Source organism: Betta splendens, chromosome 22 (assembly GCF_900634795.4).
Source record: "Betta splendens chromosome 22, fBetSpl5.4, whole genome shotgun sequence".
NCBI classification, from domain to species: Eukaryota; Metazoa; Chordata; class Actinopteri; order Anabantiformes; family Osphronemidae; genus Betta; species Betta splendens.
In genome coordinates, this window is record NC_040900.2 from 10,689,673 (window position 1) to 10,716,304 (window position 26,632).

The following is a 26,632-nucleotide window of genomic DNA, read 5'->3' on the forward strand; positions in this document are numbered from 1 at the left end:
CGTCTGCACTCTGAGTTCATTTACTATACCGCTGCACCCTATGGCGTTATCCCATTAGGCCTCATTCGCGTTGATGGCATTCTTCAGGACTTGGAACAAACCTAGCTGTGTCGGGAGCGTGGTGTTTTATGAACCTGACTTTTCAAACTACTAGGAATCGCGCAGAAATGATTACAGGACCATACAGGGTCAACGTCCCGTGCAGGTAGCTGTGCAGGTGGCCTTATTTAGTCGGCCATTACCCCCATTCCAACCTCAGCCTGGGAGGCCAGTCGCTTGGGGAACGTGTGCTGTGGTTATAAGTGATCTTGCGTCAGGTATGTAAGACTCAGAAACTGGGGGGGGGGGGGAATCAAGCTGGGAATTCTTCACATGAAAATCAGAGAAACACTAAGAAAACCAAATAAGCTCCTTTCTCAAAAGCGACAGGTTTCGGAGATCTGCTGCTTTGGAATTACTCACGTCTATGTTTAACTATCTCATAAGATCCTGGCCTGCATCTGATTTACACGCCATCTGGATTTGTTTGTCAACAGTCAAATATCTGCCTCTTCATTCTGGGGCGTTCTAAAATAGTCCTACGCATAAAATTCGATTGGATGAGTCATGCCGGCGTGCACCAAGGCCTATTTGCCGCCTATTGCTTCGTGGAGCTAGCGGGTTTAAATTGGAGCTCCGAGACAATCTACCAGCATCAGCGTGTTCAGGCCCATCTGGGCTACGCCAGCGCGCCGCTTATTTACATCTAGTTCAGAGTCTTTAAGTGCATGAGATATGCGGCTCTTTTAACAGATTCATGGCTGTCATTCTTTAACATCTGCCCCTCGGCTCTTGGTAAAAAGCCTTAATGCACAATAAGTCTTTCAATGCAACTTGATCATAGTGTGTGTGTGTGTGTGTGTGTGTGTGTGTGTGTGTGTGTGTAAAGGGGGAAAAAGCACACTTCAAAAGAGGTCTACTGGCACAGATTTGTGCAGACATGGGGTGGGGGGGTGGTCAGGGACATCAAAGTGGTGCCCTGTTGGTGCTATACAACCCTACACAACCTTAAATCTATCATCAGCCCTGGGGCGCCTGTATCAGAGGTCTGTCCCGTATCCCTCTGACCCTATCATTGACTCCAACTCCATCTGTCTAGTCTACTCTGAGGTGGCACGCTGGATAACCAGAAACAGATACAGGCCTCCAGTCTGTCAGAGTTGCTGTCAGGCAGTGACAGAGACTCCACTGATCCTCACAGCGGTGAGCTGTGTGGCTGTCCAGAGGCTCGGTCTCCGGCACATTCAACCACAAACACAATGTACTCATGCTAAATTTTAAGGTTCCAGGCTTTTCGTGCCCGTCCGTAATCTCTCCCTGCATATAGGCTACGGCACAGCGCCGGGCGCTGTGGAATCTCCCCCAGGCTGTGAGGAGGAGGAGGAGGAAGAGGATAATGCATGTTGAGAGCCCATTACCAGGAAACATCTGGATTCCCAATCTGACGCTTGGGGAAGCGAGCTGCTCCCCTGGGTCCCTCGCGATGCGTTTGGGGACGGATGCATTTAGGCCACTTCACCCACCCACAGACAAAAATAAAGCACTAAATAAAGGCTCGTCACTGCAGTCACAACATTAAGTAGGGCACATCACGCGGTTGCTACATGTATCACAATGAAGAATGTCACACGGGAGTCTCAAATGCTCCAATCAATGCAACAGCCGAAATGTGAGTTGTCCCACCTGGTTTTCGATGGCCTTGCGGTTCTTTGGGTCACTGACCACCGTCAGCTGCAGCTCGGCCATCTTCTTCATCTTTCCATCCATGTCGATCTTCTGCAGCAGGCCCCGGACCTGGGTGCGCAGGAGGCGCACGGTGTCCTCCTTGCCCTGGCGCTTGGCCAGCAGCGAGGCGCTGGCAGAGTGGATGGCCGTCACCCAGTTCTCCAGGTCCGTCTGGTTGCTGGCCTGGAAGACCGGAGGGAAACACCGATCAGATCAAGTCCCGTATTGATATAGAGTAGTGTTCAACTTAATGAAAACATGACATGGCTTCTAAATCCCCTTTAGGAATAGCGTGACTCTTACTCAACGGGACACGTGAGTGGTCACAAAGGGAGGAGACTTTTCACATGGAGTCGATTTTCTGCTCCCTCGCCTCTGGGGCCGTATCATCTCCGAAGTGAACCATTTTATCAGATGTAGATCTGTAGGACTGAGTGCCGTCTAGGACGCTTATAATGTTGAGAGGAAGAAGGGCCGACTAGGAGTGGACTTGGAAGTCACATGTAGGTCACTAAGCACAGCGAGCAGACAGGAAGTGCACTTCTAGCTGAGAAGTCCCTCACAAGCAGAAATTGGTCATTTTCTATGCTATACTCAGGGGGAAGAGGAAGTGAAAAAGTGCACGTCAGGTATCACTGTAACACAACCATGGGAGCACGCGGCTGAACTATCTGTCTGCGTCTAGTGCTCCAAAGAAAGCCCGGAGCGCAGGCTGATTCATTGACGCATCGTCGGAGCGTCGCGTGAGCTCGCCTGCTTCACCTGGAAGAGGTAGACGTCGCCGTACGAGTTGCTGAGGCAGAAGACGTTCTCCTTCTTGGGATGCTCGGGTACCGCCTGCACGACGCTGTCTTCCGCCAGCAGAGCGTAGCGGGGCGACGTCTCCTGCTCTGGGGAGCCTTTGCCGTACGTCTCGTAGAACAGCAACGTGCATCCTGGGAGAAAAAGCAAGGCGCATGCAAGTGCGATGAGTAGGAGATGCACTAAAAGGCTGGACATTATAAAGTTTACAGCTTTTGTAGATTAAATTGGAGGAGCCCAGATATGAATAATCTACTTAACCTTGAATTCTTTTTTTAAAAAGTCAGCACGTTCAAGGAGAATGACTAATCAATGCAATTGACAATTCCATGTTGAAGCTCACCTTTCAGGGTCACCCAGTACTGTTTCCACTTGCGCCGGGTCACCAGTTCCAGCTTCCTGTCCTTGTGCAGGGTGAGGAGCGGTTTAAACGAGAGCCAGCCCGCCCGCCGCACGACGCCCTGCTCCTTTTCAAACAGGACGTCCAGCTGCTCCATCTCCCCCTCGGCCGACTCGCTGCTGCTCTCCTCCTCCTCCTCCTCCTCCTCCGTGCCGGTCGACGGGTCTCTCCTGTCGCCTCCCCCCGCGCCGGTGCCCGTCTCCAGCTCGTGCATGAAGTTCTCGTAAATGTTCTGGCGGAGGACATCGCTGGTGGTTTGGTGGATGGCGCCCGACGACTGGGCCCTGGAGGCGCCTGGGAACCAGAGGAGGCTGGACACCTGGGAGGGCGAGCTGGTGTCGGCCGTCAGGCCGTCAACTCCACTGTCGAAGGGATCACTCAGGTCCTTGAACCTCGTTTCCTGATGACAGTTAGGGGTGAGAGGGTGTTTTGATTCATCACTGACCTGCAGAGCTAGTGCGAACTTTAGGCAACAACCCTGCTCGTACATACAACGCACCCTGTGAGCTTACATTCCAAATCTAACAGAGCTCCTTTCAATTAGCCCTCAGGCTGAGCACAATTGGAGAGGGAACTTTTGAAAAACTCACTTGAATCTTCTTCAAAGTCGGCATTACAGTACTAACTCTTTCACTAGGCTGCGGAAGTGGGACAAATATCCTGTGATGGCACCTGGGAGGTTGGAACCCTCCAGGCTCAGACAATTTCACGTCATTTGGGGTCCGCCACGGCTTCCCAATTCCCCAAATGAACACTTGATGGAATTGCACTCTTTCACACCTAATGACAACCTTCCCACACTTGACTAGATTGCGGCATCGATTCCGCCCCCGGCGACTGACTGGAGGGCTCTTAACATGCAGACACAGCTTGTGCCATCGCGGCGGAGTTCATGTTGCGTCCTGCGTTTGTTTCCATCGCTCACGTCGCTCAAATTCTCAGAATCTATAGACAAATAATAGCAAAGTGGTCGATTTCCTAGAGTGCTGCTTTGCTACATCGTGAGAGCAGACCGCTGAGGATTCATGTCTGGCTCTGGTGTTCGCTGAAAGACGGTGTTTGTTGAGCGTCACGTCCACCTGCCACCGTGATATACACAGTATTTGTGTAGTAACGACAATAAAATGTGTACTCAGCACTGGGCAGGTCTACTTTAGTTTCACCTTGTTTTTATTAGCAGACACTGCTCCGCCTTAGCCACCCTTTCTCTCTCAGCTGCTTTTTATTACAAACAGGTTCTTGGGGTTTGGCATCGAGGTCATGGCGTGACCTTTAAACTCACAGCAGAGCCCCAGAGAACGGGTGGAGGGGAACCAGAGGTGGAGATGCTCTCCATTTCAAATGGCGTGCTGGAAGAAGGCACTCGCTGTAGATGTACGGCCACAGAGGATTTCAAGTCAACAAAACGTACCCCAGGAAAAAAAAAAAAAAAACACTTATCAAGTGGATTTATTTTTGCTTACCCTTCCTAAGAATTTACCTTCAAAACCAGATTCTGAATTTTACTACCTCCCATCCATAACTAGAATAGCAAAAGGCTGTTTCTGTTTTGGTAGTCACACTTAAATTAAAAGTTCCTAAAAAAAATGACCCAACCATTTGTTTTATTTCGGTATAAGGAGACAACAACTAGAGTAAATCCTTGGGTGCTAGCCTGCAGCAGCACATGGTCATAGATTAGCACAGCGTTATGGCAAGCGGGAGATTTAGAGGCAGACATTACAAAAGCGAAGTGAAAGCTGTGTAACGCTCAAGCTGAACACTGGCTGTCTACTGGGGATATGTCATCGCGGGGTTGAGTGACAGTGTCAAGGCAAAGTACCTCATACATTTCACTCAGCATTATCTGCTGTCTAAGCACAGGGAGAAGCCAGCAAATTCTCGCTCGAGCCAAAGGGGAGAATGCTGAATTCGATGACGGTTCCTCCCTGTATCCTGTCAGACAATGGCTGAATCCCTATTAGCAGATTTAGTCTCTAAGGGCTGTGAGAGAAAGAAAAAAACCTGATAGTTTGCAGCAAACAACAGTGAGAACAACTCTAAGTCATTAACATTAACATAAAGGAGCGGGTGGGGTTAAATCTTCAGCTAGGATTTAGTTTCACTCTAGCAGAGCCTCTCAAAGGCTTACAGCTATTCTCCTGGCAGCGCCCGAACACTGTTCCTAAAACTTTTACAAGGCAAAGCTAAATGAATTAATGCAGAAACAATTGCTTTCAAGCATCAAAGACCGACAGGGACATGAGTTCAGGCTCAGTTTAAACAAAAGATCCATGTCAACTCAAAGCTATTAAGAATGCAGGACAAATGACCGGGGGACGTATGCTTCGAAAATCATGTGCAGAGGCAACATGCAGAGATGCTGGAGCTATTTTCAACCTGTCCTTTGACCCATGGTATCACTTACTCCTGGGACTATGTATATGCATATGTACTGTACATAACCTACATATCAGCCATGAGTTACGCGAACACCTCTCTCTCACCAGTTCTCACATGCAAAAACATGCCCTGCTATGTCCTGCCCATTAAATATTAAAAACAACTCCTATGCTACAATCCACTCGATATCACCCACCAATGAAAAGCCGTCTCGACACCTGCGTCTGTATTTTAGCCGAGTCTTCCTCTGAGAATCATCCGTGGCTTACATCGTAACAGGTAATGCCTCTCTCTCCTTGTTCCATCCGTTCAGAAACAACAAGACCCAGTGCTGGCTGCCTTACAAGTTTCATTATGTGCCACCCCACTGCTCTCTGTCCACAGACAGCTGGTGTTGTGGAGCTCAGAACCAAGAGGTGGTGGTTGGGTCTGAGTGGTGCCAGGACAACTACTGTGGCGCGTGATCTAATAAGTATCGCCAGACTGGAAAATATGATTGCGTGGATGTTACTGTAGGGCTCGTGCACGAGGCTAACTATGAAGAAACTAGTAAAAAGTACTCTAACTAAAAATATGAACCTTATGTAAAGGTATGGGAAAACTATAAACTCCATCATCTAATTTTTTAGAGTACATACCGTATAATTAGGATCCCTGTACGCACGCTGTGAGAAATAAATCCAATCAGTAAAATGCTGAGTACAGTTTGAAATTGTGTCCCCAAAACCCACAGTGGCCTACTTACCTGAGACTTCCTCTTCCTGCGGCTCAGACTGCCTGTCCAGTCACTGAAGCGTCTGATTCTGTTTTTAATGGAGTCTTTCTTGTGGAAGGTGAAATCTGGGGCACCCTGTTCCTGTTCCGTTTGCTGGTCAGGGTACTGGTCCAGGTCGTCCCTTGTGTTGTGGGCTTTGGGCCTGCGACAGGGCAGGGTGTAGGATGAGTACTGCCGGACTTCAGGGCATTCTTCCTCCAAGGGCACATCTAAGACCGATGCAAAAGAGGCCCGATGTGCCCTCTGGACCTGGGGGGGCTCCAGTAACTGGGATGACAGATCCCTGGCTACGGGGAAGGTGGCAGCCATAGTGGAGTCCCTATAGAGGTCTGTGATAGACACAGGGGGACACTGCTCAGTAAAGGTGTCAAGCTGGTGGATGGGGGAGTGGACTAATGTCTTACTGGCAGAGCAGGGTTGGTCAGGGTCACCCAGCTCTGCGCTGGGCCCCCAGGGAGAATCATACCAGGACCCATCAGAACTCAGAGAGCTGCCCTTGCTGGTTCTGGTTGTGGAGGAGGTAGAGGACGGTGGTGGCCCATTGCGATGGCCGTCCTGCCTGCTACCAGTGGAACTGGGCAAACTGGGAGTGGAGGGAGACTCTGGGTTTGGAGAGAATTTGAGAAGTTGAACGGGTCCAGTAGTTTCACCTAGGAGGAGGGGATTTCCTGAGGTGTTGGTGAACTCCACTCTAAGAGTGCCATCCTTCTTGATCACTACCCGCGGGCTGCTCTGTTCATCTAATTCCTCATGTTCGTCGCCATGTCCATTCAGGGTGTGGCCATTGAGCTCAGCCCCATAGGGATTATCTCTGTACTCCTCTGACATATGCCGTCTTCGCATACCACACCCGGAGGACCGATGCCAGCGATGCTCGCTTGGGCTGCCCCGCGGTCCTCTAGTTGCATAGTCATAGTGCGGAGTGGAGTAGGGCTGCCTGCTTTTAGGTGGGGACAAGCAGCCGCGGCCAACGCATCGGGCCTTGTACCCTGAGCCCACCGGAGCACTTTTCCACCACATGTGAGGTGACAAAGCATCGTCTTTGGTCGACTGAAGTTTCAGGGAATAAGGTTTCTGTTTCCCTGGGAAAACAAAGCTGGTGCCTTTGGGGCCCTGGATGCTGTACTGGCTTTCTGAATTCCCCATCAGTGCCTAATAAGGAATAGACAAAAAAGGGAAATTAAACTATTTCATTGTTACGATCTTGTAAAAGACTACTCTCATAAAGTAATACCATACAAACACGTGCCCAATTAAGTGCTAATGCATAATGCATAAAGCCTTCTTTATGCCTTTCAATTCAAACAGGATTATTAGTAATTCTGTTTTATGTATTCATCAACCTGTGTGGTCCAAACTCAAGTATTGAGTTAAATTCTATTCTCCCCTGAGGAAAGTCAAAGGCTTTAGGCTTTGCTTCGCCGTGCCTGTTATGTGTGACAGAGATCAGGACAATGTAAAATCACTTCCAGGCTCTTCACAACACTCTTACATTAGTAACAGAGAGCCGTGAGCAGACATTTCATCACGGAGCTGATGCTACGGTACATAAACCGCTGGGACACGGCGCTGCATCCGAAGCTGTCTGTGATGGGATTACGTAATAGTTCCCTGTCAACACTGACGCGCAAAGTGGATTACAAACTGGAAACGAAGCGCTTTCCCAACACGTGGGTCATAACACCTTTTAGAAAAACGGCTTGACCACATGTTACATCAACACAAGGGCCAATAGATTTATGATTTAAAGATTATTTAGAATGATTCATGTTGCATGGCAATTAACAAAAGACAAGTTCTCAAACTTACCCGTCAGAAGGACTTGTCTCAGACTGGATCACTTCCTCCGGACGCTTCTCTCTGCCACATTTCTCAAAACCAACTTGTGTCCGACGTCGTCTGGCTCATCTGAAAGACAGAGAGGGGCTGAGTTACTGTTTGGACTATTTTCCACAGCCCTGTAATTTACGCAACACAATGAGCCCCATGCTTGATAACAGGTGTGCCAGTTATGGAGCAGGCTTAATCCCCAGCATTTGGGTAAGGGCAGGTTTCTGGCTGCGCAAAACAAATCCAGTGCGTTTTTGAAACTGCATCTGAGACGATCTTCCTCTGACTACATAAATAAAGCACTGGCAGTTTCGCAAAAACTGATTAAGCCAACGTCCCCAAACATTCTGTTTTTGTGCTATTTCTGTTCTTTGCAGCCCTAAAGTAGTGAAGACATCAAGTAAGCTTCGTTCCAACGGAGTCCCCAGAGGTAACACATCAATCAAGCTTTGCACTAAACAGTGCAGCACAGTAAAGCAGCTCTACTGTACGACTAGCTGGAAAAAAAAACACTCCACCTCCTAAATCTAATGCTCCTCAATCTGGCATCCAAGTCAAACATTAGTCACATTTCTTCCACCTCCTCACAAGTCAATTACGTCGTCTTTGATCGGGGGTTGGGAAGGTTTGTGAAAGACCGGCTACAGTTTACCCGTCTGTTTATTTTTAAACCTTGGAATCCTGGCTTGATCTTTTTTTTTTCGATTCGTCACTGCCAAATTTGTCCAGGGTAGAGTAGGATCCAAAACCAGAAATGGCTGAGGAGTGCTCTTTGAGGAGGCGCCGGGTGTCTTCCGAGAAGCAGAATGAGTCCATCTCATGCGCGTTACGTGTAACCGAACCCACGTACGGAAGGTTTTCAAATAGCGCTAACTCCACTAAGCCCCGCAGCACACGTACAGCATGTGTAGGGCTACTGTGTAAACACAAGTGCCAAAACACTTTAACCTTCGGGATTAAGTGATCTGCGGCGTTAAGCGTTTATCTGCTCCTGCTTCGATGCATCTTGACTGGGAGGACAGATTAAAAAGTGTTGGGTGAAGAAGCAAATAGACTCTTGCTGAAAAAGAGAGCATTTAAACAGGAAAGTTGGTGGGGGCCACGTACATGTAGTGAAGCCAATCAGTTTTAATCAAATAGCTGCCTCATTTGTCATGAATTGGAAAATTGGACCCAAAGATGAAGACATTGGATGAAAGTAGCTCTGAGACTCAAAGTGGAACTAAAGTTTATCCCACACCCAGAAGTTCCAAAGTCCTTTCAAATCAATGGAGAGTATCTCAACAATGCTCTCTCTGGAATACAAATCGAGAAAGCAGGTGCTGACAGCGGCGGCAGACGACATAAAGCTGGTTGTCAAACCTGTCACAAGGGCTGCTTTCTTTTAACACTACTACGAGCGTTTTCCTTGTCGAGTTCATTCACGTAGAGCAGGGCTGCGAGCGTGAAAGGCTCGAAGGCGTGGCGACACACAAGCCCAGGGACACGCACGTTCGCCTTCTGCTACAACTTGAACCGGAGTATTGTACGACTTTTTGGGACGAACAACAAGACAAGTCTTCCTTTTAGCCGCCAACCATTGGGCCCAGTCTGAACCCCCCCCCCTTTCCTTCAGTTCTCCCTTCTCGTCAATGGGTTTCCTGCAGGCCATCTGCTCGGGGGCCAAGAGACCACTGCCACCCGTGACCTGGCATTCTTCTCAGTCTGCCCCTGGGTGACTCCCACGTAAGCTCCGTGTTTAGTCTGACGCCCTGTGTGTGTCGGGGTAACCGTTAAAATGAAATGGGCCACACCTAGAACAGGGTATAAACACTGTAGGTATGTGCTGTTTTAAGAGGATCTGTGGAACTTTAATCGCCTTGGAAAACAGAAAAGACCAGCCTTTAGATTCTGACCTTCTTGCCCTTGAATTTAAACTTGTAGACCAAACCGGAGCTATAAACTATTGACACAGCAATATGAAATACACTTCAACTCCCTAGACAACCACACACTAGTATCAGGATGCTGATATTGCGATTTTATTACTTACTCTGCCAAAATAAAAAGAGAGATGGAGAGCATCTAGTAGAGCAATTATGCCGAAAACACTGTTACACCTTTTACAAATACAGTGAATTAAATCTCATAGTACCAGGGCAGTTTCTAGTGTTTGTATAAAATATTAGGCTGTGAACTGGGAGCTATGAGGTCATTTGTTATTTGCAAAGACTGTTAACACAATCACGCCGCCTTCCTCCTGTCAAATCACAACCCGTGGGACTTGTCTCTTATCACTTTCCTCTGGCGCTGACACGACTGAGGTCTTAAAGGAGCAGTACACTTTAGTACACAATTCAAACTTAAATTTGAAAACAACAACAACAGGAAGTGAAGAAGAGAAAATTCTGACATTGGAGCCAGAGATGAGGATGTCCCGCTGCATTTTTGTCATATGAACCAGATTTAATGTGTCCTGCGGTAGTTTGCTTATGAGAAGAAATGTCTATCTATGAATCACTCAGTGAGAGCCCATAATACTGTGTGGTGGATGCAGCCAAAGCCACCAAACATCCATCAAAGTGCTTGTTAAGTGTCTTTCAGACCTTTTCATTATACATTTAGAAACTCTCTTCCTGGCTCTTCGCCAAAAATGACATGGCAGCCTTCTGAAAGATTTATACGCGTATGCCACAGCCGTTCCAGAGTGATGCCAAGAAAATAAAATGCCTCCAAACACTTGCATACAATGTGCGTCCACAGAGTATCCAGAACTTTTACTACCCGGAGTAAAGAATTAAAAAAAAAAAACTGACAACTGCAGAAGTGAGATTATAAAAGGACAGACGCTAAAACTGAAGCACACGCTCTAAACACACCTGCAAAGGGCATCTGGACAATAGGAAACACAGGAACCCACTCTTAAGCCAGTAAACAGAAGAAACAAAGGCAGAGGCAGATAAAACAGAGCCCAGAGCACACCTTACCTCTGTGGCACCCGCTTTAATCTAAAAGCTCTTTGAAGCGCTCGCAGAGGAGAAATCTGGGTTGTCCCCGTGAAGGCTTGTTGAGTCTTAAAGAAACATACTGTACGCGGACCGCATCTGTCCCACACACCCAGACGCTCCGGAGGACACGTGGAAAGTTCGTAGCGGCAGGGAAAGAAAAAAAAAAAAAAAAAAAGGATCCTCCCGGGGTAACCCTGGGTAACGAAGTCACAGGGAGGAAACGCCAGCGAGCCCAAAGGAAAAAGTGAAAGGTTCTCCCAGAATAAGAAGCAATGATGTTTTATAGCTCCCATCCATTTCTAGGCTCCGCTAAAGAAAAAAAAGGTCTACTACTCCACAGATTTCTTTTTCCTATATCCTGCTTTTCCGTTGGCCAGGCGGAGGATGCGGGGCTTGTTAGAGCCAAGGCGGTTTTCCAGAGCCCTCTGAGGCGATTGGGCGAGACAAGCGGCTGCAGCGCTGCCTGGGAGGCGCTGGGGAGGGAGCGATGACTGGGGCTCTTGTCTGACCCTAAATACCATAATGACCCCAGGAAGGGGCCAAGGAGGCTGCCAGCCTATAGGAAGCGCAGAAAGTGTGAGCGTGTAGAAATATGCATGAGAGAGAGTGAAGGAGAGTAAAAAAAAAAAAAGAAAGAGTCCAGCGAGTGAGAGGAGAAAACTTCTTTTAGGGGCCACAGTGAAACGGGTCAAAACCTTCTGTGGTATTTGAATTTCGGGGGCTACGAATTGTGACTAAGCCTCAACCCAGCACAGAGGCGCTCGAGACCGCCACCGGCCTAAAAACGCACGCATGTCTCCATTTGACTACGGTTCACATGCCTGTGGTGAACAGTCAAACTGGACCCGTTCACAAAAGCCACACCAGAACACAACACGGCCTGAGGAGTGGACGGGCCGTGCCGGCGTGTTCTCTACTACACGCTGCTGTTTACTTCTGGGTAACTGAACGCTGTTGGTGGTCAGTGACATGTCAACAGCACTTGAATGTAACTAGAATGTCTAATTCAGTTCTACCCTAGAAACGTATCTAGCTTCGAACGCGAGAGCAGCTGTGGAACAGTCCCCGCATCAACCCGATGCTTGACGCGGACACGTCAGCTCCAGGACACAATATGAGCGGCGTGCACCAGAGCTAACAACATTGTTACTGACACAATGGTCCTCGTGGCCTAGTCTGGGCCGCTCTCAAAGCCTTTTGTCCGGCTCTAGATAGAGGCAGCAAAAAGACCGGCGAGCAACGCGCTGAGAGAGGCCGCGAGGCGTGAAAAGGCAGGGAAGGAAGGGCAAAGCACCGTGATGCATATTCATACCAAGCAGGTGCTGGGTCTAATTCCACAAAGACAAATGGTCTGACCCCTGATTAAGATCAATTAAAGGCCCCGACAAGCTCTCCAGAGCCAAATTAAATCCCCTTTATATCCAAGCTCTGGGCAACTGAGTCGTGTTTCCATTCACTGCTGAATTCATGCGGTACCTGGTAGTGAAAGCTAGAGGTCACACTGTGCTACATGATGACGTAAACCACGTACGGATGCATCCTACGTTCCCGTGTGTTGGTTTATTCAACAGAAAATATCTAAAAGGACTTCACACGGAGGAAATCTGGAGTTCTACTACTAGGTTTCAAAGAGTTTATCGCCGCAGCTTTGCTTTGGGATAATGCTCTGAAACAGCAGGAATCCCCACTGACGCTTAAGCCTATTGTCACTCTGCTCTGTAATGGGTGTGAGGCTAAATCCACATACCTCACAGAAATCCTCTCCTTTAATTCGTGACAACTCCATCAGATAATCCAGCGCCAGGTCAACATTGGGCCAGCGCCTCGATCGCAGACCAACAATAGAAGGTGGTTTCACTCTTTTGCACTTATCGTCACTTTTAAAACCTCCCGCTTGTTGTCGTCTTACGTTTTTATTTTGCCCACGAGGCCTTGCAAAGCTCGCATGAACAGAGCCACGAGAGGAGGAGTCGAGTTTAGAGTCAAACTTTTTACAGCACCGGTGTATTGAGCTGCCTTTTACAGCTTATGATAATTTATAGTTGTAAAGTCACAGCCTTAATCTACAGTGTTGCTCAATTAAAGCATGTCCACTGCTCCAGAGTAAAGTATTACATGGTATCTTACTATATAAAATCAGATTTTTATTTAAAATAAATAAACCGTTTCACGTTTATTCAAACAGATTAGTTGCAATAATCAATCAAACTTGCGCTGGTCGAGTGATGCTCATGGGGCCTGGCTGATGAATTGGAGGGGAGGAAGTGAGTCAGGGGAGGAGTCAGACAGGGAAATATGAGTTTTCAGCCAGTAAGCTAATACTTGCCTCCCTAATAAACGGCGCGATGGCTGGAGGCTGTTTGCGTGCGCAACGCCACCGATTATCTTGCTCGCTCAGAACCGCAGTCTGTGGACAAAAAACTCTGCTGGGTGGAAATAAATTGCTCATTTTCGAGCAGAGATTAGTCCGTTGCCTCAACCGCAAGCTTGCATTTTAAATGTCTTACGTGGAAAAAAAAATGCATTGGAGATTAGGACTAGAGGGCAAAAGGATCTGGGGGAGTAGACGGATGGAATTTAGCCAAGCTGGGATGCTTTAAGCCGGGGTGAGAGGTCAAGTCTTTTGTTAGGTGCTTGGTTTTTACCAGTCAACCCACTTAGACAAGTCAGCTTTTGGAGTTTATTATGATGTCATGCGTTTACTGCAACATCAAAAACCAGTGAAACACAAACAAATGTTACTCTGTGACATTCACATCCTTCAAAGGTCATCCCTCCCACCGTCTACCCTCTACTGCACCCTCTCCGCCTCCTCATCCCTTTTGTCCCATACAGTGAAATCTCTATTTGCTGCCAGCCTCCCCCGCTGTCAGCTCAGTTCACTCTCTGCAGAGCGGAGCCTCCTGTGAGACGAGACGCCAACAACACCAACTTTAAATTAACAAGGATACGCTGCCACATGGAAGCAGCTAACAAAGGAGGACAACGCCACGGGGTTCAGAGCCAGCGATGACAAAACCCTAAAAACAGGAAGAAAGCTGCTGTAAACGCCTTCTAATACTTTGTTTGGAGCGCAGCTGAAGAACTACAGGTGTGAATCCGCTTCCCATTTTCTCCTCCCTTCTCATTGGGCAGCTTAATGGACAGAGGAAGGTCACTTTGAGGGTTAAATCTGTGCACAAGCAAGACGCACACGCACAGCATGTGCTTGAGCTGCTTCCAGAGCGGCTGCATCTAGCTCATCAGCGACAGTGGCGTTCCCACAATTTTAAGATGGATGTTTGTTTGTTTTTTTCCAGTGCACTCAAGATGCTCATCTCAGCATCTGCGCTGCAGCAGAACATATCCGCAAGCCGCCTGAAGGTGACGGCAGAAGCAGGAGAATGAATGACGGGCGGTGCGTGCGAAACGTCATGTGGGATCGGGCGCCGTTATTAGATGGGACCCCGAGGCTTCTGGGAAGGAACACGCCTAGTCCTACCCAGGAGGATGGGGTGTTTACAGCACGACACCTTGCTTGTACAAAGGGGAAGGAGACAAAACCAATTATCTCCCCACAGTCAACATCCAGGTAGAAACGCAAAAAGTTGACGTATCCTTTCTAAGGACAATTTTAAGACATTTCCTCCTTCCTTTAACTTCTTTCCACAGTGACTTTGTATATTCTGTGCATGCGAATGTGAGCACCTGCATAAAACACCTGCATTAAAGCCCTTTTGCAAAGTGTATTATCTCCAGTGGAATTGACTGCAGCCGTCCTTCGCGTGCTGCAGGATAATCTGTCACACGGTTCGTAGCGTGAGCTTTGGTGATTAATAAGATCAGCCGGCGACTTGCGCGCTCATTAGCATAGCAAAAGCCACTGTAGTGTGACTGCGGCAGTCGTGGGAGACACGTTCCAGACTCCCCGAGGTGATCCATCAGAGATCATTGACCACTGCGGTGCGCTATCGGCCGCGCGGGGCCAGCTGCTGGAGGCCGTGCACGAGCGCCAGAGGTTTCAGGGAGACAATGAGGTGCGGCGGCGACGCAGGGGAAGTCCCATATAATGCCATCAAAGCAAAGAACAAAGCGACTCCCTCAAAGTGCCCCAGACGTGTGCCGGCGCGATAAAAAGCCGTGTCTGGGAGACAAAATGACATGCGACTGGTGAATACACAGCTATGTGGGGTAGTGGGGCGAACAACCCAGTCTGGCGGTGGCCCAGCAAACACACAAACCGCACACACACCTGCCAGGCTGCATCCAGATGCTCCGTGGCTATAGATATGCCTGTGTGTGTGCGTGTCTCCTAGAGCCATCCATCACTGCCTCAGACATGCATTAGTCCTGCATCGCAGTCTCGAGCAGCTCCGACGCCAAGGGGGGTTTGCCCTTGCAGTCCGCCCCCATGTGGGTGTAGAGAACCAGGAGTCACGTTTGCCCACTGAAGGAATCAAACTTTGCAAACATGCTATTGGCTGATAGACATGTCATAGAAGCTGAGAAAGGCAGGGGTTGACGCTAATGTATTCACCAACTCACACTTTATTTTCCTATGCCAAGATGAGCCATATGTTGATGGTAAACCAGTGCTTCAACTGCAGCGTCTCCCCACTTATGGCCTATTAAGGGCCAAAGAGTAGATCACAGCCGGGCCAAACAGAACATGAATCATTCAGCTTCTCTTTGCCTTTGATCAAATTCATTCGCATTAGTCTCCGGGCCATTCCACGCCGTCTGACAGATCACACAGGTAAGCATTCTGGAAAACCAACTAATGAATATGTTAATTAGCTGAATTAAGCAGCGGTGATGGCCGCTGGTGCTAGCTCAGCACTTCTGCCGCAATTTTCAGCCGCAAAGGTGAGGTGCTGGCAGGCGAAAGCAACGGCGGTGGGGCCAGTTTGTGCACGTCTGGTTGCTGTGCTCACTCCGATCAGGGTTGAGATAAATACTCAGCGAACCATTAGAGGCCATTACCTGAACTAATTAGCTCATAAAGCCTTTCTTTGATCACGCTGACAGGATTGAAGCATTGCTTGTGCTAAGTGCTCAGAGGTGACCTCGGGAGAACTCTGCCCCGTCGACGTCACCGCAGACGAGTCGATCGGTCGGTGAAGTACAAGAATGCACATTTGAGCCAGGCATAATGATAACTCGGGATTAGTCAGGCTTTGTTTTAAAAGAAACGCCTCAACCGCAAACAAACAGAACAGACAAGCGAGACAAGCTTATATCCCTCTGTCGGCGCTCGAATAGAGCGGAGCCGGGCGGGCCGGCTGTAGATGGCGGGATAAAGCGGTGTGGTTGTCAGCATCAGGTCCGTGGACCTACATCAGAGCCCTGTAAACACAGGACCACGGCCCCGACAGCTAAATAAACCATCCATCGGGCGAGATCAATGTTGTTTACGCTGCCCTGCCGCGCTCGCATGTAGGCATGTTTGTGCGCAGCCAGCATATAAATGTCCTTAAGCGCTCTTGTCTAATAAGAACACGTCCCACTTACACAGCTTTAGCAAGCACGGTTGCGTAAATCTTCTCGTAAAGCGACCGAGGCTGCTCACAGCTCCCCACAGGAGAGGAAGAATAAATACTACTCCTCTGTTCATGAAGGGTAATAAACAGGTTATGAAATAAAAGTACTTTTACAGGAAATCAGAAAGATTATTACTGCTTTAATCATTAACTAAAACAATTTGTTTTACTGCTGCTTGAAGCCCAGTCGGCCCAAATTAGGCAGTATTTGTTGCCAAGCAGAGAAACCTGAGCTGCCATTCTGGAGGCACTGGAGACGGTTGAGACAGATGGTGAGACATGCATACAGTAGACACCATACTCCAGATCACCAGAACCCCAAACTCTCTGGGCATCTGAGATTACTCTGCACCTGCAACAGGCCCTTAAATACCTGCTAACAACATGCAGGCGGGCGACAAAGAGCAAGTTGTGTTTAATTGGAGGTTAGCACTGACCCCTACGAGGCTAATTGGTTAGAGGCTAATGAATGAATGTGTCATTCGAATAAATAAAGACAATCCCTTCCGCACCACACCACAGTCTATCTACAATCAGGACAGGGCTAATTTTATTACACACCTGATGAACCGCCACACCTGGGTGGATGAAAACAAGTAACGGACGTTCGACGCTCCGAGCGGCGGCGCGCAACGATGCGAGGCTAATGTGGGTTGTGTGCGAAATGCAGTGTGAGAAATGAGGCCACACAGGACACGTCCTGCAGGGCGGTTGAGAATTCACAGACAGGTGCAACACCTGCGAGTGTGTCTTCATTTCACTACAGTAAACAGTCTCTAAGTGGCCTTAATCTTGCCTCTCGCATCAACATGGAATTCGGAGCAAAACTGCTACTTTGGTCATTCAAAGGCCACTGTGACTAAAAGGTCAGATTAGATTTCACAGCTCACAAGAAATTAGCTGGGTGTTATTATCGACCTATAATCCAGAGCAGGTGCTCCACAAAGCGCTCAAGCGGCGCTGTGTTTAACTAGCGGGGTTAAATAAATGCGACAACAAAAGGCTGGCCTGAGCTAGCTGCCAGAAAAGCACCGAAACCAGTTTCCCTCTTCACGCGAGCGCCGGCTCACGTGGACCCAATTCATTGTCGCAGAAAAGTCAGACAAATCCTTGAAAAACAAACCCCTTTGTCCCGTCCTGTAAAGTCTTTTCACCGAAGAATGCGGCTTGTGAGGCTGAAACGCAGCAACGAGCCAATGCAGGCAACAAATTACACCTCCTCCGAGGGCCACGGCCAGACCGGGCTAAGCGTTAGCAGCTGTGCCACATGTGCACCACTTTTACCAACGTGATTAAATTAGGGCCCCAGCCAAAGTCGTTATTACCCCATCCGTATAGCAGGGGCTCAAGAATGCCAATGAGGACGGGGCTCGTTTTGTAGTGGCCATGCGCAGCGGCCACGGGATAAAAAAAAAAAAAGAAACAAGACAGCAAATCAGCAGCTGCGTGCTCAGGGTGACGGTTCTTCGGTTTGATTCTTTAAAACCGACCGGTTCAATTACAGAAGCAGAGGAGAAGAGAAGAGGAGTCCCACAGGACGGGCCGGAGGAATGGGAAGGCAGATGTTCTGACCGGCAGAGGTCACAGAAGGTCAAGCTGTTCCATTAGAAGAGGACAAGGGTGGCATTTATTCACTGCCTTCTAATCCTGAGCAAGGGTGGAGTCAGGAAGGAGCGGAGATGGATACTTAACCCTTGAGGCAAACGGGTGACTGTCCACTGTTGCCATCATTACTGGTAGAGATCCAGAGAGCGAGCGAGAGAATGGTGGATGCTGGAGAAAGCGCTGCCAGTCAGGCTGGATAATAACAGAGGAGAATAGGCTGTGGTCGTTCTGATAATACGACCCAACGCTGGAAGCCACTTTAAACAGCACTAATGACAACAGAGGCACAAAGACGTGATTTAGGCTGATCTGACGTGTCTGCACAGTCTGTTTTGTCTCCCAGTACATCAAAGTCGCTCTCCAGACGCCTTCTACAAGACGATACTCAACATTTTTCACACTTTGTCTAAATGTATGCAGCCTTGGGATCCCCGGTTTGGCCACAATGTGTTATGTGCAAAACAAGGCCTGCCAAGAAAAAGAAAAAAAAAAGCTGCCCAGACATTTGGATGTTGATATGGATCTGGGACTCAACATGAATCCACACGCTTACACTATAATCATATCTGAAAGCCTAATGTTTTTTATAATACACAAACTTGATTGTTTTTGGACAGCTGCACACATGATGGCAGCCCTACAAGCTTTCAGCGCCCTGTCAGAGAGCCAGGAGCCGTACAGGTGACCCCAGGGGTCACGAACGACCGTTCCAAATGACTGTGGCCCACTTTTGCCTGGAGACGCACGAAATGAGGGAATGAAGGGTGAAAGCAATAACATAACACGACTGTTTACGTCTCAGACAGCTAATAGTCATCCTATCTGCAAGGAAACCCCGGTTCCTGGCATCACTGGAGTCAACATGTCCGTGTGGAGCTCTGTGCAGTGAGCAATATGGTTATTAATACGAAACCAAGGTAGCCACAAGTTTCCAGCGCGGCCGATTCCTCCACGCGAGGAGACCGCGGGGTCCCCCGCCGGAGACGGAACCTCACTCTCGGGCTCCTAAACACAATTATTAAACGTCCCCCTGCTTCTAAAGAGGTGCTTGTGCTGACAGACGGGAAAGCTGCAGTTACCTAGACGCCAGAGTGCAGCCAGTGCACGTTAGCGGGATGAGTGACGCGACATCAGCAAACTATTAGTCACCCGTCGGGGCGTGTTCCGCGGATCACTAACCTCACGAGACTGTGAATAAATGATTTCACCCTCCGAAAAGGGGAAGCTATTTATAAGTGAATGACTTCGCAGCATACATTTTACATGAGATTTTTTTTGTCACATGCATAGCAAATATCAACGAGGACCAAAAAAAACAAGTTGCTGGATGGACAAAATGCGGCAGGAGGTGGAGATGGGTTCACACAGCTGCTCCGTCAACAGGGATCGCGAAAGCTTTGAGCTTCACGCCACTTAACACCAGCTTCTTGTTAATCAGCCAGAAAGAATGATAACAGAAGCGCTGCTGTGCAACATGTGGGCCTCACATATTTCAGCAGGGATTATTTTTTCCACATACACATATCTTGCAGTTGTGAGTCAGTCGCCCCCCTTTTACCACCGAGACACAGTGAGCGCTCTCAAGCCGTCCACCTCCAGTAAGACTCATCTGGGAAAGTCAACAAAAGGTCCTGTCGAGCGGGTCAAACCACCGGGGAGACTTAAGGGGGGGTCGAGTGAGACAACCCGGACCAGCAAAGGTCCGTGGCTAGAAAATAAAGAGGCCGAGTCGCTCTGCAGAAATCCCTTTAAACCGAGGCGGGTTGGACGGAGGAACGGGGACCGGGTCAGCAGGGGTCCACGCACCAAGCAGTTCACTTTCCGAGCACCTCTGATACGCTTTGGATCGAGCCACCGACAAAATAAGAGGCAACTTCTCCAATGACAGCTGAATGTCAACCGCCATTAATAGTCTGCTGTGATGTAACACAAAGCGAGATCGCGTCCCGTCGCTAGCTGGACGAACTGAGTCGACAGGAGAGAGAACATCTCATCACCACCGCCACCATCCCACACACAGGTTTCGCCACCGCTGCCTGTGACGGGAGATTAAAGTGATGAAATGTCTACACGCGTCCTGGTCTGCGTTTTTATCTTGATGTGCTTTAACTTTACTGTACTGTACATACACCAGTTTGCTTTTCCTTCTGACAGCTGAGCAATCTGAGCCAAATAAGCCTCAAACAGCTTATCTGGATACATGTAGCACCACACAGAAACGTGTTTTTAGGAAAGCTTTAATAGAGCGTGAACACTGACTGGATGCCGGCGACCTGAACCAGCCAGGACCCCGTCTTTTGTGTACTCTGGCCGGACGCCCAACGACTGAAACAACACGACAAAGCCTGAAAACCAAGAAGTGGAGAAGGGAGCTTATCTTGCTCAGAGATCAAACCACAAAAGAGAGGAGGGGGGGGGTTGCGCTAATGAGCCCGAAAACGTTCCTCGCCGTGACGCGGCGGCTGCCGGAGGCTCTGCGAAGCACCTCGCGTCGGGGACAGGTTGAGCAGAGCGAGCTGCTGAACGAGCAGAAAAGGAAGGAAGACGGCGTCAATATCGCGCATGAGCCGCGCAGAGTTTGTGTTGAGATGACTGACATTGGAGCAGGAGCGGGAGGCCGGTGGTGCATTCAAGTACCACGCTCGCTTCCATTTGCCCTTCACCACTTTGTGGTTCTAAAATTCATTAGAATCTTGATTTGACAGGACGCTGATCCGACTGCGGTGATGCGGACTTTGGATGACATTTACCAAGGAAAGCCGAGTGGAGCTGTGATTGATGGTCCAAACACCAGCTCTTACTTCAGTCTTTGTGGAGCGGTTTTTGAACAGGTACTGTAGAAGATGCATTGCTAAGCCGTCGGGCGCTTTGTCTTTCATCTGAAACAAAGCCGCCTCCGCCCACCGATGAGCAGGTGGGACGTGTGGGGAGTAAATGTACACCCGGAATGGGCTCAATCCATCAAAGTGGGACAATGGCACCAACTGAACATCGCAGGGACGAGCACTTTGGCCCACGGCGCCAGCTGTGTTTGCCTTTCCAATAGATCCTAAGCGAGGCCTTATGGCGAGAAGCTAATCACAATTTATGTATTTGTTAGGATCGACCTTAAGGCGGATGAAGATTATCTTGGTAATTAATTATTCAAATGGCGACTCAAATCAAATCACAAAGGGTGTTTAAGTCAAGGTCCCAACACTTATACTTCACAGCAGCCGAATGATCACGTCTTCCACCAAATTCAATAGCTCCTCCGTCTCCTCTTCCTCTTTTTGTTCACTGCTTTTGTTAATCAACCTGCGTCTCGTACGCGTCGGGCCGTAAATCACGCTCACGCTGCCGTGACGGCACCTTTTCCAGACTGAAATATTGAATGTGGTCGGTGCGCTTTCGGGAATTACATGCGCTGCTGCTCAACTGCTGCCACGGGAGCTTTTCCGACTCTCGTGCACCAATTGCTGTCTGATTTATATGATTATCAATAAAAAAAAAAAAAAACGTAATAGCTGGTCTCGCAGTTATTTCTTTGAGGTTAATGAAAGACTAAATCAGAGGTTGATGTTGTCCGGCTCTTTAGGAGCAGCATCGCTCCCTGTTATTCACCAAAGTATCTCTTAATCCCCATTTGACACGTTATTATTCCGCCTGCGCTGAATCTTCATTCTTTTTGCAAACATCACATGCTGTTCTACAGCCGCTGACCCACAACGAGTCCAGTTCAATTCAGACCAGAATCAATCTCAAAATTTATATCAAAATCCGGGAGGTGTGTACGCGTTCAGCAATGCTGTAGCGCTACAAGGCAGCCCGTTTTGTGTCCTGTGAGTTCTGGAGCTAAGCTCTCTGACCCACCGTTGTGTTATTGCCTCTGGGCCAAGACGCCGTCAGCGGCCGCTTTTAGTTCACCTGCTTTTTATAGCGGAGCACTCCAGACCGCGGCGGCCGCGTGCTCCCAGCGAACACTTTGGCAGCCAAATATACTCCAAAGCGCAGCAGAAAGACACCGAAGCGCACGAGGCCTTCCATCCCCACGCCGGCCTTGAAAGGGCAGCGATGGCGCCGAGAAACGGAGACGAGTGCAAAGTTTTTGTTGACTTGCGTTTAAACCATCTCAGACTGTGCCGCCGTGTGCAGCCCCCACCGCCGACGCTCCTCCACCTCCGTGTCTGTGTGACAATAAGCACAGACGTTACCCGTGCCCCGATAAGTCACATGCAACGCCACCTTATATGGAGAAAAATGTGCCGGGAAGCAGACATGAAACATTGGCGTTTTTTCCCTCGGCCAGAGATCCGGAATTAATGACGACGGGCGCTCGCGCGGCCCGAGGAGGCGAGCGTTCACTGCTCTGAACGAGCATGAAGGAATCAGGCAACAGTTACACAAAAAATTAACTGGCTTTTAGAGGAAAAGCTAATTACAACTGCAAATACAAGTTCCTGTGGCTGTTATATCAGCGTTTTGTGATGCTACTGAGTCATTGGGCTTAAATTAGATGAGCAACGAGCTGCAGAATCACGTGACGCCGCAGTGATGCCACCAAAAGGAAGCAACCGTGATGACCAACAGAAGAAAAATAGGAAGATAATGTTGTTCAAATGGATCAAAATCACTCCGAGTCAAGACCCTGGTCCCAAGCCGGAGAAAAACAGAATAATAGTAAAACGTTCCTCATGGTTGAGGATTCCAGGCCGCAAAAATGTGACCATGACCAAAGTATGTACACGGAGCCAGGCACTTTGCTAGTGATGTGTGGAACAAGGAACGGGGGGTCACACGCGGGAGGAAAACAGCAATTATCCGAGCAGGAGCCCGTTTCTGTTTAGTCTATTAAACAGACAGGCCTGACGAAATATAAACCCATCACAGGGCATGTGAACTCCAGGAGCATAAACACGAGTGCCTTCTCTGTTGGGCCACAGCCTAATTCCTGCCTAAATACGACGTTTTTGCTGATCCCAACTGCAATTCAATAAGAATTAGTCCAATTATTAATGATTAACACCCCATGTTTCTTTAAGGTTGAACCAAGACTTCTTTCCCCTGCTGGTTTCCATGACAAAGGCCCCGTCCTCCAGCTCTGTTTGCCCTGGGCAGGCCCTTCACTTCGGGGGTCCCGGGGCCCTTTTGTGGCCACGGAGCCTTTCCACCCCAGCACGCGGCCAAACAGCCGCACAAAAGGAGGGTGAATCGCATCCGGACGCCGCAGCGGAACATTCTTCCGCATTTATTGGAATGACCAATGCTCCCAATTTCTCAGCTCATAAATCAGGAATGGGGGGGGGTAAGTCATAAAGACACACTGCTACATGTTGAGCAGCTCATCACATACAGACACATCTATTGTGTCCAGAACACCTTAATTGCCCTCAAAGTCCAGTTATACAACTGAAATTACACAAAAACACAAACCTCATAATTAATACAACCACAACTACATAATATTTATTACCCAGCGATCGATGGTTCACTATTTCAACCGAACACGTTTCACGGGGCAACACCTACAACATTGCACAGCTGCTGCAGCGACGTGGAGCACGCGACAACCGCTTTTCTCATTAAAACACAAACATCCACAAACTTTTTTACACAAACGGAGCGAACGCCGCAAACAGCCTCGACGCAACGTGACCGCACAACAAGTTTGCCCGCAACTTACCGGCCGATCGTCCCCCCCCCTCCACGCGCTCCCGGTCCGTTCACACGCGCTCCTCCCGACGAGACGCCGCCGCCGCCGCCGCGTTTAACCGGAACACGCGCATCGCGCTCTTTGTCTCGGAGCGTTTTTCCACCGTTCCGCCGTCTCGCGGCCCCGAACGTTGCTGGGACCGAGCGCCAAGAGACCGCGGACTCCTCCCAGACACTGTGGGGTTAAACTCCTCCTTCCCACGGCCCCGGTCAGGAGAGAGAGAGGTGTGTGTGTGTGTGTGTGTGTGTGTGTGTGTGTGTGTGTGTGTGTGTGTGTGTGTGTGTGTGTGTGTGTGCGCGCGCGGGTTTTCCACGCGCAATTCTAATACAATTAAGTCTTCCAAAACAGTGGTTCGTGGACCGCCCCGGGTCGCTCGCGGACACGCAGGGGTCCCGAGCCAAATCTAATAACGTTCATTAACATAACAGTTTCAGTTAGTAACTGCGGGGTCACTCCGCCCGCTTCACAAACACAAGTCAGGCTGTTCGTTACTGCCTTTAAATAGCTGTTTACTGCGTCTGTGTGTACACGCAGGGCGAAAATAACCCCCATCAAGCAGTCAGAGGGGTTTTTACCTGGGTTTGAGACACTGCTACATGTAGCTTTTTTATTTCAGGTTTGCAGGAGACAGTGAGTTTGCATTATGATGTACTTTTCAGTACTCAGGACTAAAAGATGTTAATATAATAAATCTTACAGAGTAAAAAAAAAAAACATTACGTCATTAATTTGATTTCATATAAAAACAGTTTAGAATTTTTTAGGGCAAAAATTGGTGCTAATGTTGATAAAAGCAGAGATTATAACTAGAAAACTCTGAGACAAACGCTGTTGTTCTGGGAAGCGGTGGGGGCTGCATTAAGCGGCTGGTGCTAATGGAAGAGAGGCCGTAGCCCAGATCTGAACTGCAGAACTAGTAACCGACGCTCAGCGAAGTCGTGTTTACACGACACTGGATGATGGACCTTTGTAAACACAGGGCAGGGGTGCGTTTACTTTCCAGTGAGCTCCACCGGTCAACTGGAAGTTGACTGTTGGGTTGTTTCATTAGCAGGTGATATTTACAATATTTACATTATGAAACGAGTTTTCATTCATGTCCTCAGCGCTTGACTGCTCATGTTTTAGTGTCTTTTATGTCATCATCCCATTCAGGAGCAATTGAGCTTCTCCTCCGGCAAACTCCCATTGAAGTCGGATCTTTGTGTGCCTGTCCAATACACACAATGCGCGCACGAAAATAAACACATAGCAGAGTTATCACTTCTCTTTGTGTGAAAGTGAACGGGCTATTGTTGCTTTCAGGTGAAACTAACAAAAGGTCTGTGAGTTTACTTTGCATATCACTAGCAACTAATGCTATGCAGAGCGAATCCACAAATGCTCCTCAGAAAATACAAGTGCACGTGGGTGAATAGAAGGTTATTACTTTCGGACCTGCAGCAATCATTCCTCCATTATATTTTCATCTACATCCTAATGCTTCCACGCCCTGATAACAGGGTTGGAACGACCAGGCCTCCTTCCTGCTGGTAAACGCTTTATGGGTGTTGTAACGTGGGGCTTTGACCTGGCGTGGCGGCCGGACTGGACCCATTCCATCTGCGTTTTAGAGGCAGATACTGCGCTGCTCCGCTCCTTTTAACACAGAACCATCCAGACCTGTCTGGGGCGCGAGCAGCCACCGATTGCACCTTGGTTGTTATTCAGCTGCCGGGTATTCAGCCCCAGTTATCGCAGCACATTGTCAGGAAATCAACATAATGTATCATTATGCATCTTTGGGGATGACAAAAGATTATGCAAACTGGTTAACTTGTGTGATGATGTGAATCATTATTCCCATTGAACATCCTCTGTGGCTTCTATCTATCATTCTGAAGTCACTCCGCATCTTTTTAGAGGCTGTGAGGGACATCCTGCCTCCCATCAGCCCTCATTGTCCCCCCGTCGGTCGGCGTCAATCAAGATGCTCTCTGACTGGGCCTTGATCAACAAGGCAACAAAAGCCAGGCAGAGGAGCAGCCCCCCCCCCACACACACACACGCGCTCATTAACACCTCGCCATCCTCTTCCTCTCGCAAACGCCGCCTCCTTTGCCACCGTGTCCCGCCACCTTGGCCGCACTAATGGGGCCGACACCGTCGCGAATGTGAGCGCGAGGAGGAAAACGAGGACGGCGGATCCCTCCGCTAAGCGATTCTCCTCAGTCGTCTCACTGCTGCCCATTACCCAGTGTGATCCAGCCATTACTGCCACATTGTGAGGTGCTGGGCTCTGAGAACTGGCCTTTTCAATATCTACATATAATTGCCCCCCCCCCACTCATTTGTCACGGACCCTTTAATGGTTCACTGGGTCCGGGAGAAAATTGTCTCATACAGTTGAACAAAGGCCAGCAGGCTGGTGCGGAAGCTGTTTTGCGGTCGTCTTGAGGTGAAGATGAGTCTGTATTCTGTCTTTTCGGGAATAAAGCTGCAGAAACACAAGGGAGGAGTTGTCACAGGAGGCGCGCGTACGAGGCCGACGGAGAACTATAATCAGACGTTCTCACGCCACGCCTTGAAACGAATCCTTCCTCGCTGTTGAATGCAGCACTTGGCCACAAAGAGGCCACGGCAGCAGCTCAGACAATGGACAAAAGGGGAAAGAAGGCCAAGATAAGGCAGGAACGAGCCAGGTTGTTGTTGAAGCCGCTCATAATGAACACGACAGGTCCGATCCAAGTGATAGCTCGCACACTCCTGAGGTCTTAACTAATGAGAAATCGATGGCGGCCGGACTCTCGCGCCGAGGTTCAGCCCAACATTTGCCCTCCCGCACACGCGCTCTTATCAGCTTTCGGATGAAGGCGTCTCAAGCGGAACGGTCAACGC

General features: G+C 49.0%; 1 protein-coding gene across 5 annotated transcripts in view; it reads right to left on the minus strand.

Moving 5' to 3' along the window:
* Positions 1-26,632, minus strand: part of tiam2a (TIAM Rac1 associated GEF 2a) — a 61,569-nt gene that overhangs the window by 24,670 nt on the left and 10,267 nt on the right. For 2 of the 5 annotated variants that reach the window (XM_055505910.1, XM_055505909.1), the window contains exons 1-7: positions 23,726-23,931; positions 7,932-8,030; positions 6,093-7,274; positions 5,986-6,012; positions 2,909-3,365; positions 2,527-2,699; positions 1,723-1,947 (exon numbers count right to left, since the gene is read on the minus strand). In XM_055505910.1, the coding sequence (XP_055361885.1) occupies positions 1,723-1,947; positions 2,527-2,699; positions 2,909-3,365; positions 5,986-6,012; positions 6,093-7,268 (2,058 nt within the window). In that variant the 5' untranslated portion in view covers positions 7,269-7,274; positions 7,932-8,030; positions 23,726-23,931. Of the gene's footprint in view, positions 1-1,722; positions 1,948-2,526; positions 2,700-2,908; positions 3,366-5,985; positions 6,013-6,092; positions 7,275-7,931; positions 8,031-10,918; positions 11,741-23,725; positions 23,932-26,632 lie in introns of those variants that run through there. The other 3 variants (XM_041069258.2, XM_041069259.2, XM_041069260.2) reach the window with 3 other exon arrangements.